Source organism: Pteropus vampyrus, unplaced genomic scaffold, assembly GCF_000151845.1.
Source record: "Pteropus vampyrus isolate Shadow unplaced genomic scaffold, Pvam_2.0 Scaffold326, whole genome shotgun sequence".
Lineage (NCBI taxonomy): Eukaryota > Metazoa > Chordata > Mammalia > Chiroptera > Pteropodidae > Pteropus > Pteropus vampyrus.
The window spans coordinates 598732-617219 of NW_011889107.1; the positions used below are offsets into that span (position 1 = coordinate 598732).

General features: G+C 33.7%; 1 protein-coding gene across 4 annotated transcripts in view; it reads left to right on the plus strand.

Annotated features, from left to right (window-relative positions):
* FOXJ3 (forkhead box J3) overlaps positions 1-18488 on the plus strand; it is a 112052-nt gene that overhangs the window by 58427 nt on the left and 35137 nt on the right. For all 4 annotated transcript variants that reach the window (XM_023521965.1, XM_023521966.1, XM_011377933.2 and 1 more), the window contains one exon: positions 13068-13151. In XM_023521965.1, the coding sequence (XP_023377733.1) occupies positions 13068-13151 (84 nt within the window). The remainder of the gene's footprint in view (positions 1-13067; positions 13152-18488) is intronic.

Here is an 18488-nt window from a genome sequence, read left to right on the forward strand (position 1 = left end):
TCATCTAGTGACTTCTTAGTTATGTTCCTTTTATTAATTTTTGGTAGTCATTCTGTACAATAGTACAATATGTACTATTAACTTATCAAAGTCTATTTGGAGGTAATATACCACCTTTCACTTCACACCTTATACTTCATACTACTTACTGTTTACCTCTTTCCATCTATTTTATACATGCAATAACCTTATGATAATATAATTCCATTAATCTACCTCTTTGTGCTATTGTCATACCTTGTAATTTTACTTATGTCATAAACCCCACGTTAAGATTTGTTTTATTTGCTTTAAACAGTACTGCTTTAAAGGAAATTATGTCGAAGAAAATAATTGCCTAATTATTTACTTTTTCTGATTTTCATTTCTGTAAATCCAGGTTTTAATCTGGTATCTTTCTCCTTTATAACCTAACAGTATCCTTTGGCATTTATAAGAGAGTGCAGGTCTGCAGGCAACACATTTTGTAGGTTTTTGTTTATCTGAAAAGGTTTTTTATTTCATCCTCAGAATACTTTTTTGAATGTGAAATCTTGAGTTTGCAGGGTTTTCCCCACCTCTTAGAACTTTGAAAATGTTTGTTGTCATTGGCCTCCATTATTTCTGGTGAAAAGTCACCTGTCATTCATATTTTTGTATTCCCCTGTATGTAATGTGCACCCTCTGACCTCCACCCCATCCCCTTTTTGGCAGCTTTCAAGAATTTTCTCTTTAGATAAGCAGTTTGACTATGGTGTATCTCAGCGTTGTGTGTGTGTGTGTGTGTGTGTGTGTGTGTGTGTGTGTGTGTGTGTGTGTGTGTATTTTCTGCTTGGAACTTCTAGGATCAAAAAGAAGAGGTTTTTGTCCAAATTTGGGATATTTTTTATTATTATTTTCTTTTAAAAATTTTGGCCCATTTTCTCTTTTTGCGTGTTAGTGTCCAATTAAAATATGATGGACTATTTGACATTGTTTCATGAGTCATTGGGGCTTTGTTCATTTTTTCCTTATTCTTTTTCTTTCTGTTCCTCAAATTAGATAATTTTTACTTATCTGTCTTCCGGATCTCTGCTCTTTGACCATCCTACCTGTTAAGCAAATCTGTTGAACTTTTTATTCCAGTCATTGGACTTTTTAATTCTAGAATTTCCATTTTGTCTTTTCTGTGTATTTTAAGAGATAATTGGTGAAATGTGTTCAACCAGTTGCTTTGATACTGAGACATTAGGGCTTTTGGGTTGTCCCCAGCTACTTCCTGCACATGAGATATTCTCATAAGACTTTGCTTCACTGTGGGTTTTTATAATAAGAAGGTTGTGTCCTTATCTATATAGAGTTTAGGAACCCCATGAAGCTAATTAAGTCTTTCATCTGATCCCTTATATTATCAGGGATGTTTTGAAATCCTTGGTTTTTATATGAAAACAAAGTAATTAGAAGAAATGAGATTTTTAAAAAATAAAATTATTTTAATGATAAATAACTTGGATTACTTTGTCATATTTTTTTCACTTCCATACTTTTTCTTTGTCAAGTAGGTGTATTGCTTGACTTTCTGTTTACATTAATGACTATTTAGGACTTTTATCAAAGACTGACATGGTCTAAAGTAAAGCCAGGAAACAGCTATAAATCAAGAGACTTGTGTTCTTTCTGGGCAATACCACAGATTTTGCTTTGTGACAGGTGACTTTTGACTGTGTCGAACCTACTGCTCTATTAATTGAGAGCTCTTTGATTCCTATTTTTTCTTAATTAAGACAATATTTTTTATCGAGATATAATTCGTATACCATAACATTTACCATCTAAAAGTGTATAATTCAGTAGTTTTTAATATATCTGCAAAGTTGTGTGACTATCGCCAGTATCTAATTCCAGGACAATTTCATTTTATCTCCCCAGAAAGAGACTCCATACTCATTAATAGTCACTCCCCATCTCCTTCCCACTCCCCAGGCTACTGGAACTACTTATTTACTTTCCATTTCTATGGATTCACCTATTTTGGACATATTATATAAATGGAATCATGTAATATGTTTCTGTCCTCTTTCATTTAGCATAAGGTGTTCAGGGTCATCTGTTTTAGCATGTAGCAATGTGACTGAATGATAGTCTGTTGTATAAAGATATCAAATTATTTATCTGTTCAGCAGTTGATGGACATTTGGGTGGTTTTCACTTTAGCTCTTATGAAAAATGCTGCTGTGATCATTTGTGTAAAAGTTTGTGTGGATATAATTTTTCATTTTTCTTGGATATGTTTTCATTTCTCTAGGAATAGAATTGCTAGGTCATATGTTTGATCTTTTGAGAACTGTCAGATTGTTTTCCAAAGCAGTAACACTGTTTTACATTCTCACAATTATGAGGCTTCCAGTTTTTCACATCCTTGCCAACATTTTTTATTGTCTTTTTGATTATAGCCATCCTAGTGGGTATGAAATGATATCTCATTGTATTATGGTCTTGATTTGCATTGCCTTGGCAAATGATGATGATCATCTTTTCATGTGCTTATTGGAAATTCATAGGTCTCCTTTGAGAAATGTCTGTTTACATCTTTGTCTATTTTTTAATTGGATTAGCATCTATTTCTGTGCAAGTATCAGACTTCAAGAGTTTGGTACCATGACAGTCATTGGAGTTAAGTTTAGCAACTGTTATAACTTTATGGTTAATAGTAAGCCTGGCTCAGGGATGAATAAGATAGCAGTGCCATTAAAACTTCTGGTCTAGTGAGGAAATCACTTATAAACAGGACATTTCATATGGTATATTAGGTTCAGAGATCAAGATTTCTTGAAAGTTATTGGCCCACTTTTCATTGTGTAAAGCTTCTACTACATAAAAAATGATTATAAATTGTGTATTAGCACATCTCCTTTCTGTGTTGCCTAGTTTTGGTAGTTTGTAGAGAAGTTAAAAAATAAGTTCCTAAGACTTTGTAAAGATTCCTAAGACATTGAACTTTGGATTGTTTGGTATCAATAATATATTTTTAATTTTTCAGGATTTATGAATTAATAATTACAAGGAAACTTAGAATCAGCATGTTACCTAAATTAAAATATTGAAGGAAGGAAATAATAACATTCAAATAAAGTAAAAAATGAGTTTTTAAATTCTCTTTAGCTCTCTGGACTCATCTCTGTGTCCTTTTTTTTTTTTTCTCTTAACCTAGTGAGATGAACAGTTTCTTTAATGTCTTATTCCCTCTCATATGTCTTTGACTTTAGTACCTGAATTCTTTATACCTGTTTATGCCATGGCTTCATTTGACAGTTCTGTTGAAGCCTGTGAACCCCAGAATAATATTTTAAAGACATAAACCAGAATATACAGAATTAAAAAGATAAGCAGTTAAAATAGTTATAAAACTACTATAACAAGTTTATGATACAGCAATCTATACTTCCTTAAATAACAAAGTTGAACAAAATTTAATATGGTAACATTAAATAACAAATTAGAAATAAGTAATGAGTAGTAATGAGTGACATCTTGAGACAAAAACTATTAATGAGATAGGAAACAAACTGACTTTTAGGCATTGCTAATACTGTGGTTCCTTATAGTCATAATGGAAGGACCAAGTTCATGGAACCCCTGAGTCCTGTCCACAGACCCCCTGGGAGTCCATGAATGCTATGTTAAAAATGCTTATTATATATGAACTATTTCCTCTGCCCTAAAATTGTTTTCATTCTCTTCTTCCTTCTACCATATCTGAGATGATCATTCTCAAAGATTCAGCTTATTTCATCTTAGCACTGTATGGTGACTACTTATTTGCCTTTTATATTCTAGTCATTTATTCCAGGCATTTGGAATGCATCAACAAACAGAACAGAAAAAAATCCATGTCCTTGAGGAACTTATAGCCTTATGAGAGAATGACAATAAACAAAATACATAAATTATACAGAATGTTAGCAGTTATAAATGCTGTAGAAAATTACAGTAGGATAAAGTAGATTGGGGTGTAGACTGCAACTTTCAAAGGAATAAGCTAGGTGCGTTCATTGAGAAAGTGATTTTTGAGCAAAGACATGAAGGTGGTGAGAGTTTACCATGCAGATATCTTTTCTTTCTCCCTGACCACACTTGAGGACTGAGACTTCCTTTTTATTTGTATTCCTAGTGCTAGCATTATGACTAGCACATGGTCAACCCGTGATGACTTGTCATTAAGAGAAAGCTTGTTACCTTTCTGATATCTGCCTAAAGCTTGAGAAGTTTGGATGATTCAATGTGTGTCATTTTCCCAGTTGTTGGATTAGATAATATTTAGCTTATGTTCAAGTATAGCTTATTCTTACATTTTCTTTTTGATAATAAGATTCACTAAAAATATTTCAGCTATTGTTATTTATCTTTTATTTACCTTGTACAGAGTAGGAATTCGGCAGATATTAAAGGGTATATCTTTTAGCGTTACCCGTATTATTTAACTTTTGTAGACAGAACTTCAATAATTAAATAAAAGTTATGATCGATTATTTTAAAGATATTTTCAGCCCTTGAAATTTATGATTTGTTATATATTTGTGTACTTGCTCCTTGATAGAAGTTGTAGGAAGTGAGAAAGCATAGTATAAGATTAATACAAAACAATATTTTGCCAAGTACTGGAGGAGAAAATATTTCATATATTTTTTATTTAACCCACAGTATACCATCAGAGTCCATTGGACCCAATTTAATTTTTGAGTATCAATTTCCAGCAGTTCTAATTTGTAAAGATGATTATTTTATGACATATTTTTCTTAGAATTCTTCAAAAGAACAAATAGAAAATTTATTTTAAAAAATAGAATAAAACTTATTCTATATTAAAATTACCATATATGATTTTTTTTATAAATCTAACTCGCATTATGGGATCTTAATCTCATTTTTCCGATATCTCGAAATAATTTCATCATCTTAAGAATTATTTCATTATTCTCTATCAAATTTTCGCTATCATGCCCCAATACTAAAATAACAAGAATACAGAAGACTGATTGAATGACCTAGAAGGATGATACAGTAATGAAATCATCACTATTATTCTTCATTTTTCTTATTGTGTTGCTCAAAGTATCAGATCTTTCAAGAAGGCATAATAAAAATCTATGGATGCCATCTTAAGTGTTTTTTTTTCTTTTAGCTTTCACCGAACATAGGTAGGAGTTTAGATTTTCTTCCTGCCCATATGACAAAGAAATGAAAATTGACAGGAAAATGGCTTAGTATTTTCAGTACTCACAGAAGATGGGCATAAAGACAGACAGCAACACTCTAGACTCTATGATGATGAAATTGAGTTGATGATATCCTAGATTAATTTTGCCAAACCAAAGAAATGTTGACTTCATGATATATTTCTAAGGACAAAAAGATATGTGCTCTTCTCTCATCCATTTAGTCATTCAGCAAGAAAGTCTTTATCATGCATTATTTTGTGACTAGAATCGTCATTTTTTTCCTAGATCGTCTTGTGAACAGTACTTTTCATTTTATATGTTTGTGCACCAACAGTCACTTGATAATAATTCATAAGTGAACAAATCTTGAAGTCTGATGTGTATACAAAATCTTGAAGTCTGATACTTGCACGGAAATAGATGCTAAGAAATGAAAAATTTAATTGGATTTATCATTCTACTTAGTGTTTATAAACCAGATATGAAAAATAGTTTTTGCAGTTACAGAGCAGAGATGGTCATTCTTCAAAAAAATTCTGAACCATCAAAAATTTTAAAAGTATTACACTTTGAAAATGCAAGTATAAGAAGAACCAGAAATAATAAAAGTGCTATAATCTATTAAATATATATTTGAAATATGAACCAGCATTGCCTTTTGATAGTAATATATAGCAAAAAGAATGAGAAGTAATAATAAAATAGAACATTTTGGAGATTGGAAATCCAGAATCAAATTTACAAGATAGTGGCTTTAGTTTCATGTATGATAGTTAATGAGAAATTAGTTAAACATTCAGAAGATATTTACCATTTTGGTATATATACCTTCAATTCCAGGAACATTTGAATATACTAAAATAATATGTATTATATATAAAACAAAATTTGATTTCGATGTTTCAAATTTCTGTTAAAATAACTCAAGGTTGTTTCCAACTATTTTATTATTCTGTAAATTATTTGTAAAATGACTTAAGTATAAACAGGAAGTGTCTGTTGAACACAGATAGTAAATAGTAATAACTTGTTTTCCTGGTACATACTTAGGGCTGGCTAATTGTCATGCTAACTCTATGAAGTAGATATGAGGAAAGTAGATCAAGGTTTGGTAACTTGCCCAAAATTACTGAACCAGTTCTGGGATTTGAATCCAGGTCTGTGGGTTAATAAATGTTCTCTTCAGGATACCACATGACCTTCTAAATATTGTAGTAATTTTGTTGGAATTCAGCATGGTGCATTAATCAGAGAAAACTTCATGGAGAGTTTGCTTAGACAGGTAGGAAGAGAAAGAAATACATGTCAGTATAGCTCAGGTAAGAGTTGAAGTTACCTTAGCTCCTAAATCAGGTGGAACAGGTGGTCCAGATAGTGGATTAAACACACACAACTTTCAAAACAACCATTATACATACGTTAAAGAATTAAAATACATTCAAATAATGAACAGATATAGATTTTCAACACAGAAATAAAACTTTAAAAAGAACCAGATGAAAATTGTAGAGCTGGAAAGTACAGAATAACTAAATGAATAATTCACTGAATGGCCTTAACAGCATATTGGAAACAACAGAAGAAAAGATCAACCCTAAGAACTATAAATGTATGTACCTAAAGACAGAGCTTCAAAAGAATTAAACAACAAAAGAAATCAAAACTCTAAATAAAAAGAATTGGACAAAATTCACAATCATAGCAGGAGATTTTGACACATCTCTCTCAGCAAGTAATAGAACAACAAAAAATTAAGGATGTGAACACTACTCATCAATTGCAGAATGTACATTTTTTTTTTCAAAGGTGCAGGGGATATTCATGAAGATAGACCATTTACTGGACTAGAAAACAAATTTCACTAGATTTCTAAGGGCTGAAAACAGTATGTTTTCTGACTAGCAGAATTAAATTAGAAATCAGTAACAAAAAGATATTTTTAAGCCCCCAAATATTTAAAAATTAAATAACATATTTCTGAAGTATCTCTGGATAAAAGAAGAAACCATAAGGGATATTAATATTTTGAACTGAATGATAACGAGAGCAGAGTATATAAAAATTTGTGACATAGGTAAAGCAGTGTTTAGAAGGAAGCTTATAACTTTAAATACTTTTATTAGAAAAATCAGAAGGGACTGAAATCAGTTACTTAAGCATGTACCTTAAGAGCTCAGAAAAATAAGAGTAAGTTAAATACAAAGTAAGTAGAAGGAAGGAAATAATGAGAGTAAGAGTAGAGATCAATAAAGTAGAGAATGAACAAAGAAAAAGCAATGAAACCAGAAACTGAAACATTTAAGGAAAAAGCAATGCTGTTCTTACACACACTCTTTTTTAAAAAGCAAGTATAGGAAAGAATAGTTTACAACTCTTTACATGAAGTCATCGTCACCATGATGGCAAAGTCGGGCAAAGAAATAACAAGAAAGGAAAATTACAAATATTCTTCATGAACATAGACCCCAAAAATAAACACAATAGTAGAAAATTCATTGATATATAAAAAGGAGATAACGTCATGACCAAGTGGAATTTGTCCCAGGAATTCAGTGCTGGTTAAAATTAGAAAACCAATTAATGTAACTTACCATGCGAGTAGAAGGAAACAGAAAAATCATATCATCTCAACTGTAGGGAAAAAATGTTTGACAAAATGTAGCACTCATCTAGCAAACTAAGAATAAAAAGGAGTTTCCTTAATTTGATTAAAGGCATCTATGGAAAACATGAAATGTATATCATATTTAATTATGAGAAACACTAAATGCTTTCCCTCTGAAATTGAGAACAAACAAGGATGTTTGCATTCACTGTTACTCAACATTCTCTTAAAGGTCAGTGGAGTAAGGCAAGGAAAAGAAAAAGCGTCTAGACTGAAAAATAAGTAAAACCATCTTTATTTGCAAGCATTATTACATATGTAGAAAATCCTAAGAAATATGGAAAAGCTACAATAACTAGTGAGTTTAGCAAAGTCATAAGATTACTAGGTCAATATTTTTTTATATTACCAAGAAACAAATTGGAAAATAAAGTTAACAAAAGCAGTCCCATTTACAATAGCATTCAAAACAGTGAAAACATTAGGGATACATTTTAATAAAGTATATGCAGACCTATTGACTATAAAACATTAAAGCTATAAAACTATAAAACATTTCCAAGACAAAAGATCTAAATAAGTGGAGTGATGTAGCATGTTCGTGGTCTAGAAGACTCATTATATGTCAGTCTTCTCCAAATTGATTATAGAGTTACTGAAATTCCAATAAAAATCCTAGCATTCTTTTTATTTTTTAATTTTTTTGAAGAAATTGTCAAGCTGGGTCTAATAGTTATGTGGAAATGCAAAGAACCCAGAATAGGCAAAATAATTTTTAAAAAAACTAAAGTTATAGGACTTAGAGTGCCTGATTTTAAGACTTTATAGCTACAGTAATCAAGACAAAATGGTATTGGCATAACGATAGACGTGTAGATTAATGGAACAAAATAGAGTTCAGAAATACACACACACACACACACACACACACACACACACACACACACACACCCCAATTCATTTATTTACTTTTTGGAGGTGCCAGTGTAATTCATTGAGGAAAGGTTATCGTCTTTTCAGGGAATGATGCTGTGTATCTGAGTGGAAGAAAAATTTATAATGATCATCACCTTACTCTTTTATAGAAAGTTACTCTTAAGTGGATCAGAGACCTAAACATAAAAGTTAAGACTATAAAACTTCTAGAAGAAAATATGAAAGTATTTGCCACGTTGGAGTAGGCAAAAAAAAAAAGACTACACAAACCACAAAATGAAAATTGATAAATTTGATTTATGAAAATGAATAGGTAGCTACAGAGTGGGAAAAATTTTCACTATATATAGCTATACCTGTATAATACATATATATTTATATCTGACAAAGGACTTGTTTTTTAACAGATATAAAAATTCTTATAATGCAAATAACCCAAAAGTCTTATAACACAAAACACCAGCAAAAGTTATGATTGAACACTTCGTAAAAGATGACATATAGGTTGCAAATAAAGCACATGCAGAAATGCCCACTGTCATTATGCATTAGGGAAGAGCACAGGAAAATCACTGTGGTACAAGTACACATTCACTGGAATGACTATAATTGAAAAAACTTAAGGTTTCTGGTCAAGATGGTGGAGTAGGTAAATGCTGTGCTCACCTCCCCATGACCACTTCACCTCCCCATGACCACTTCAAAATTACAACTAAGCTACAAAACAACCATCACTGAGAATTGCCTAAAGTCTGGCTGAACAGAAGTCCTATAATTAAGGATATTCAGAAGAAGATACCTTGAGACTGGTAGGAAGAGCAGAGACAGGAAACTGACTGGTCCCACACCCACATATGGCTTTAAAAATTGGGAGGGACATCTGTTTCTAGGTTTCCCCGCTGAGGAGCGAGAGGTCCCAGCCCCATACCAGGCTCCCTAGCCCAAGGTTCCAGTCCTGGGAAGAGAAGTCCTCATAACTTACAGCAGTGAAAACCAGTAGAGATTGTGACTGAGTGAGACAGAAGGCTGCTGGAGTCCCAGACATTCCTCTTAGAGGGTCTGCATGTGGAATTACTTGCTGACGGACTCACTTGCTCTGAGCTCCAGCACTGGGGCAGCAGTTTGAAAGGTGCCAGGTACATACATGGAGGAATCGAATTGTTTGGCTTCAGAGTGAGGGCTGGAGGGGCAGCTTTCTCCCAGACATAAGTGCTGGCAGAAGCCATTGTTCCTTTGAGTCCCACTACCCAGCATGCACACACAGACAGGTGCCATATCTGAGTCTCCATCAACCTGGCTAACACCACTTGCCCACCCTGGTGATTCCCTGAGACCCTGCACCATTCAACTTGTTGGCCCACTGTTTCCAGGAACTTTTTTGTGGTGAAATATACATATAAAAATTTCATTTTAACCATTTTTCAGTGTACGGTTCATTGGCATTAAGTACATTGACATTGTTATGTAGCCATCACCACCACCCATCTCCAGAACTTTTTCATCTTCCCAAACTGAACCTCTGTACCCATTAAACAAAAAGTCCTTATCCTCCCTTCCCCCAGCCCCTGGCAACTACCATTCTGCTTTCCGTCTCTATGATTTGACTACTCTAGAAACCTCGTATAAATGGAATCACATGGCATTTGTCTTTTTGTAACTGACTTATTTCACTTAGCATGATGTCTTCAGGTTCACGTATGTCAGAATTTTCTTCTTTCATAAGACTAAGTAATATTCCATTGTATGTATATACCACATTTTATTTATTCGTCCATCAGTGGACACTTGGGTTGCTGTCATGTTTTAGCTGTTGTAAACAATGCTGCTATGAACATGAGTGTAAAAATATTTGTTCAAGTCCATGCTTTCGATTCTTTTGGATATATACCTAGAAGTGAAACTTGATGGATCATTCACATATATATGTATATGTATATAGTGATTTTGTTAAGTTTTGAGGAACTGCCATACCATTTTCTTCAGTGATTGTACCATTTCACATTCCCACTAGCTAATTTCTCCATATCTTTGTAAACACATGTTATTTTGCCTTTTTTTTTTTTTTTATAATGGACGTCCTAATGGGTGTGAAGTGGTGACTTGTGGTTTTGATTTGTAAAGGAAAATTTTAAGATGATTTAATCCAAACCTGTGATTTAGCAAAAGCAACAAGGTGGAAGATTTTACAACTTCCTTTTGCGAATCATTTTAACTATCAGTGTTTGCATTTGGGCATTCAGGGTTTTGTGAATATATAATGGATAGTGTTACGCTTATGAAGAATTTTTTTCTTTGTTATTGATGTGTGACAAGCCATAGCCAATCATATTTTTATGTGGAAGAACAGATAATTTGTTTTTATAATTTTATTAAAATATTTAATAGCACATTAGCCTAAAGTTTGGACAGCAAGTGGTTTCCACAGATTAATATACATGCATACCCATGCAAGAAAAAACTAAACAGTGGAATTTATTATTTCTGTAAACAGTGGTTTTTAAACTATTGTCCAGAGCTTTGCAGTTCTTCTGTTTTATTTTCAACTTTTATTAAAACAGTGTAAAACTTACTCTTTCCTACTTTATTTTGAAACCGCTAGCTGAACCTACTCATAAAATTATTGTTTTTATTTTTAGTGCTTGCTTTCTGTAGTATCTACATTTTACATTGTTCTTTTAGCAAGTTTACTTCAGTTTGGTAGGCTCATCAGCTGACATGGAATAACCATTTTGAAAAGATAATATGAAAGAATGCCCCAGTTATGGCTGGGTGATGAAAGTGGCTACATGTGCCTGAATAGACTAGGATTGGGAAAGGCCTGGCATCATACTCTGATATTTTTGGCATAGTTTGTTCAAGAACTTTTTTCTTCCCATTTCAACAAATAAGTATTTGCTCTGTGTCTGACATGTGTCTGTCATAGTGGATATAGAAATGAATTTCTACCCTTAAGGAATCATAGCCTAGAAGAGGTGTAGACCTATAAATAATGTTAAGTGCAATCCGTGGTCTAAATGTATAAAAAGTTTAAGAGATTTTGCAGAGGAAGAGTGATGAATTCTTGAGTATGGTCAGAGAAGGGTTGCTTTAGATAACATCTGAGCTAAATTTTGAAGGTGGAATATGAGTTTGTCAGGGTGGACATTATAGGACATTATAATAGGATGGATATTATAGGCAATGAAATCAGCATGTAGAGCAGGCACAAGTGCATGAAATAACATGGTATGTTTAAGGAATCATAAGCTGATAATTCACGTCAGGCACAAAGCGTGAGGATTAGTAGATGAGAGCTGTATTTTCTCTCATTGTCAAATAGTGCCTGAAAAAGTAGCCTAGGAATATTAATGAAATAATATAGGCAAAAAATAAGCTTTAATACCATCACCAAGATTAATTGTAAAACTAGGACATGCATTGTATTTCTTTTTCTGAAATGCCTATCTCCCTCCTTTTTTTCACTCCCTTACTCTCTCCCTCTTTTCTTACCCTCGTGTGTGTGTTTGTGTGTGTGTGTGTGTGTGTGTGTGTGTGTGTGTGTGTGTGTGTGTGTGTGTGTAGACAAGAATAAATGAAGGAGAAAGGAATTAAGAATCAAGACCTTGATTCAGGTCTTGGCCCTCCTATCCTTGGATGAGCAAACTACTTTTATCTTTCTGAGCTTTGGTCTCCTCATCTGTATAATATGTGCAAACTTCTGTGCTTTTCAAAATATTTTTTGAGGGAGTCACAATTTCTGAGTGCCTGGAACACAGTAGGTGTTCATATGTAGTTTTGAATAGGCAGTTTGAGAACTTCTATCAAGAAGTAAGAGAGGATAAATAGTTACAATGAATTGAGACACAATAAGCACTAAAAAATTTATGTTGCTTTTCAGGATGCACTTAATTATAAAATGTGTTCAAGCAGTTTATCTTTGTAAATTGTTTCATTTACTGTTTCGATTGGTGAGATCCAGGGTACAGAAACTATCGTATCTTTATGCATAAAATTCTATTAGATTTGAATGTCATATGCTGTTGCAATTGTCCTATGTGTTCAATTAAGAATTAGCATATATTTAAAAATGTGTTCAGTTGATCATTTTTCTTTTTAATTTGGCCCTGGCAGAAGATCTTGGACTTGGCTTCTTCAGGTTGATTTTATTCGCTTTAATAATCTAGTTATAAATAGGCTTTTTTCCTTATATAAACTTTACTTTTTTCAGTTCAAAACTAGTGTTTCTTCTCATGCTACATTCGTTGTATCTGCAAAATGTTTGCTTTTGGAGCAGAGATTGTGAAAATCCATTTTAATGTTATAAAGTTACTGTAATACACTGTTAATATAATTTATTTCTTTACCTTTAGGGGTCCTACTGGGCAATAGACACCAATCCTAAGGAAGATACACTGCCTACTCGGCCAAAGAAGAGAGCACGATCTGTAGAACGGGTAAAAGCTCTTTATTTAGTATGTGACAGGGCTATAATGTCAGAAATATAGATTTTAAAAGTTTATTTCTAATATAGCAAGTAAACCACAGTGAAGGTAATATTTTGTTTGTATAGCATTTTCTATTTTTTCAGAGCCATTTTAGGTTCATTATTTTATGATCTTAATTCTTTGAGTTGAAGTGGGCAGTTTAGGAAGTAAAAGGTTTTTGTTGTTGTTTGTTTATTTGTTTATTTTTGTGATTCTGGCACAGCCGTTGTCTGAGACTTGAATCCAGGTCTCTTGTGTTTTATTTGGGAGTCTTTTCTCTGCATATACAACATTGTGAGGACTGATTTTATATAAGAAAACTACTCCCTTTCACTGCAACTAGTCTAATTACATTGAATTTTCCTGATTGTCTTTAAAATGCTTTTCCTCAACCATGTAGTAATTATTTTGTACACAGAATTTTTAAGTGTGCACGTGTTGTTTTTAAGATAATTCTTGTCTTGTGAATTCATAATTTAAATTAATTTGCAAGAATGAAGGAGAAAAAGAGTTCTAGTTGATATACTAAGTTGTTTATCGTAACATATTTTTAGTCAATACTTCGGCTGTCACCAGACATTAACTTTACCTTTCAGCTTTTCTCACTGTACATTTCCAGCATCTCAGCTAAAACACACACACACACACACACACACACACACACACACACACACACACACACACACACACACACACACACACACACACACCTCTCACCCACCCCCATTCAAGACCCATTTCAAATGTTAACTACATTGTGAAGCCTTTCCTAATTTCTTCATTTATATTCTTGTAGAATTTTTACAAAGTTCTTTTATAGGATTTCTCACACTTTGTAGTAATTACTTGTTTCTATATTAGTCTCCTTTGCTGGACTGTGATCCCCTAAGATTAGAGAAAATACATATCTCCAGTGTTAGTGTTTTTCACAGCTTATAGTAAGTTTACAGACTAAATCAGGGCAAAAGGAATATGGTAAGATGAAGGAAACTGAATAAACATTTGGTCAAATAAATCTGTTCTATTTATAATAAAAAGATTAATAAGAAAAAATAAATTTAATTAGATACATACATGTGGGAGCCTCACAAAAATATGATACTCAAAGGCAGCCAGGCAGTTGAGGCTAAGGAAGGGAGTAGGAGTCTGGGGCTTCAAAAGGGAGGAAGGCAGTTCACAGGAAGGTGAGAAGAGCAAATGTTTGGTAAATAAATGTTTGTCCTGCTATGCAGGTAAATCTCTCAGGTATAAAAAGTTATCTCTGGTAATAATACTCTTCCTGGTATACGTCCCCTTTCTAATTTCTTTTAGGTAGTTCAGGAAGAGGTAAAAAAGCTTTTCCGGAGTCTGCTGTGTCTTTATTACCTTCAGTTTAAACTTGTCCACATACCAAAGTGGCATATTCTGGGGTGGTTTGTTCTGAATTCCCCCAATGCCGAGTAAGTAGGTGGAGTTGCAGTGGTCTAGTTTGTGAAACGGTAAGGGCCAGGGCTAGGGATATATGCAGGAAGGAGAAACTCCTCTGGGAAATTAGCATGGTACTAGGTTTCTAAATATATACCTGCAATTGTATATAGTACTGTCATTTTGCCAGTTTAGTTTCAGAAATCTTTGTTTTGTAGATACTGTTGCAGGCATTGTGCTAAGATGTTGTGGGATATATACCAAGAAAAACGAAGCATGATAAGACACACAATTCTAGCACAAGGGCAAAGTATGTGTAGAAAGTATTATAAGAAAGATATAAAATATTGTGTGCAGAGAAAGGAAAGATTATGTTTTATTGGGACTATCTAGGAAGGTTTCATGGATTATGTGGCTTGGCTTTGAGGTGGAGACAGACAAGGCAAGGTAGAGAGAACAGCATTCATTGAACACATTTTATTTAGTATTGAGTGCCTGCCATGAGCAGACTCTGTTTTGGGTGCTGGGAAAACAACAATAAACAAAACATACATTTTCTGCCCTCATGGTTTATATTCTGATGAGGGGTGGAGTGGGATGGGGAGGCTTGAGATAAGAGGCTTATGATCAAAGTTAAGATTTATAGGGATGGATAAGTATCAGGACTTGGGAGAGAATATAGTACATTTTATCTGGATGAGTTTTTCCTCTTTCTCATTTATTTGCATTATTCATGCCATTCAAGGCAGGTGGGGGGGTGGAGAAAGGGGGATGGAGGGGAAGTGTGAGCTCAAATCTTTTATATTGGAAGCATAGAGCTAAGTATTGGAGAAAATAGTGGTAAACAAGACAGGCCATACTCTCTCCTTATGAAGCTCTTATGCAGAAAAGATAAATTGGTAATGTAGGGTGACAGTAATGTTGCTTGTTGTCTCAGTGTAATTAATAGTTCCTCATTCATTCTCAAAATAGCATTTGGACAATAAATTATGTGATCACCCTAAATATAAGGGTTTTGAGAACTCTGAGACCATATAGCAGAGAGGTATAATTTAGTCTAGGAGTCAGGACAGATTTCCTGGAAGAACTGGTATTTCAGTGAAGGCCTGTTAAATAAACAGAATTAAGGCAGATAATGAGAGTGACTGGCAGTGTGAAAGGGTAAGGGGAACTTACACATTGGTTAAAAAGAGTGCCCCAAATTTCAAGGAACTGACAGGTTAATATGGCCGGAACATAGAATCCAAGAAGGACAATAATTTCTTTTCACTTATCCTCTCCAATTAGGTTGTTTTTATATTAATTAATGAATAAATATTCTCTTCGAACGTTTATATTTTGCTTTTTTAATTTGACTTTGTTCAGTTCAGCCAAAGGGTATATTGTTTATTTATTAATGAAAAGTGCCCTGTCCACTGGAAGCTGCTTAGGATAGAAAAAAACAAAATTAGGTTGATATTGCCTATATGTATGTATTTTTTGTTTTTTTGGTTTTTTTTTTTTTCGAAGACTGCCAAGCAATTATACTATTCCAAGGGAACTGATATTAAAGAATAGAAGAGAGAACTGGGTCCTAGGCAATTCTTTGTTAAATGCTTTGAGAGAATGAGTGCTCCAGATTAGTGCAGTTTATCTCTCTTATGTTGATAATCACAAAAACATATTCTTCTTCATTCTTTGATTGCCCCCTCTTTAAAAAAAAAAAAAAAAAAACCTTAAATCATATGTCTTGGTTATTATGTAATGTTCAGTTCTTTGCATATAGGAACCTGTCATGCTAAAGCAGTGGTTCTCAGTGTGTGAAGCCTTTTCAGGAGGTCCACGAGGTCAAAACTATGTAATAAGTAATACTTAGTAAATTTTCACAAAACTTAGTAATACTAAGATGTTCCTTGCCATTTTTTACTCGTTTTCCATAAGTTACAGGACTTGTGATTTTGCCATAGATTGAATACAGAAGGATATGAGACTCCAGTGGTTTCTATTAAGCCAAGCATTAAAACAATTTAAAAAATCTATAATAATGCCATTCTTCTCACTAAGTTTTTTGTTTGGAATCTATATTTTTCACACAAAACAATATTTATGTTAACATGCAGTGCATGTATCATTGAATTTAAATTAATAAAATTTTGACTCAGTTTTAATTTCTAATAGGTAAATATCAATACGTATAGCTCACATAAACAAAAGTTCTTTGGGATCCTCAACTACTTTTAATAGTATAAAGGGGTCCTGTGACCAAAAAGTTTGAAAACTTTTGTGCTAAAGGAAGATTTTTCTGTCTATCCCAGTAGACATTCTTTTTGAGAACGGAAAAGATATCTGTCATGATTTGAGTTCCTCCAGAAGTAGACAAGGAGTTGAGCCCAGGTAGGTTGAGGGGTGGTCCTAGTAAAGTGGGGCAGTTATCAAGTCAGTTACCACTATGAGCACTTGGAGCTCAGTCCCAACTGGGGAACTCTGGGAGGCAGTTTAGAACTGTGGGGCAACGAGCTGGGCTAGTTATTCATCAGCTCTTAACCCTCTCATTGAATGAGTGAGTAATGCTGCTGGGGACATTAGCTCTCCTGTACTTTTGGCCTGCCTTGCACAAAGCCAAAGCATGCTCCCCAACCAGAAAAAACCCTCAGGCAGAGATTTGCAGATATGTGTAATAAACAGCCTTCAGAGTGTAGAGGTGAATTCAGAGGGATTATGGTCAGGTTCTGACAACGTTTGCTACATGCCTTCTTTTCTGTTGGTGGAGTGTATATGTGTGTGTTCAGATCTGTGCCTATCCCTGCCTCCTTTATTTCACAGCCTCTTGAATTTTCATAGCCTTTGACTTATTTCTTAAATTGGATCCCCCTTCCTCCCACCCAGGAAATTCTTTAAAAAAAATACCCTTTGGAATATATTGTTTCTTGTTATTCAAAGACTCTTCCTAGTCACTGCTTAGTGTTAGCCTAAGTGCCTCATTTAAGTTTTAAAATATAGAAGTTGAAAAGGCTGTATGTAAGAGGATGAAAAGGCTATTTTTTAAGGATAGGGAGGTGACAAATTTACTGTGTTTCTGTTGTATGCGTAGCACAGGTAAGGTTCTTTGAAAGAATTGTAAGTAGGAAATAATATTCCTGTTAGAAATATAAAATTTCTGAACATTTTAAAGCTAGTGATCAAGATGGGGTGAAGCTGGTGGTAGTAAATAGAAATTCTAAAAAATAAAAAAATTAAAACCCCTTTATAATGTATTATAGTTTACCAGCATTTTATGATCTGAAGTTTCTGTGTTTAAGAACATAGTAAAATTATGAGCAAAACCAAGTCATATTATGAAGTCATGAGATGTCACTTTTATTTGAAGTACAAGATTTAGGGGAAATAATAGCCTGGAAATTAGGCTTAGTTTTAAAGTTAGACATTATAAGTTAGTGTTTAATTTTTCTGGCCATAGTTTTATTATATGACCATAGTTTCTTTATTAAGTGGATTGACAGCTGTATTGGCCTGGGAAAGAATCTCCCACAAGTGCAAAGGCTCTGAGGTAGAAACATACTTGGCATGAGAAACAATAAGAGGCCATGATGGATGGACTAGTGTAGGGAGGAAAGAGTGGTAGGACTTGGCATTAGAGAAGTAAGTGATGGGAGCAGGTGGAAAGATTGTATGGCCTTGTACTATCTCTCCATTCATTACATCTTTAATTTCAATCAAGAATGTCTTTCAGTTTTTAGTGTAGAAGACTTGAATGTTTCCAGTTAGATTTAATCCTGAATATTTTGTTTTTGGATGTTATGCACGCGCGCGCACACACACACACACACACACACACTCTCTCTCTCTCTCTCTCTCTCTCTCTCTCTCTCTCTCTCTTTCTCTCTGTCTCTCACACACACACACACACACACACACACACACACA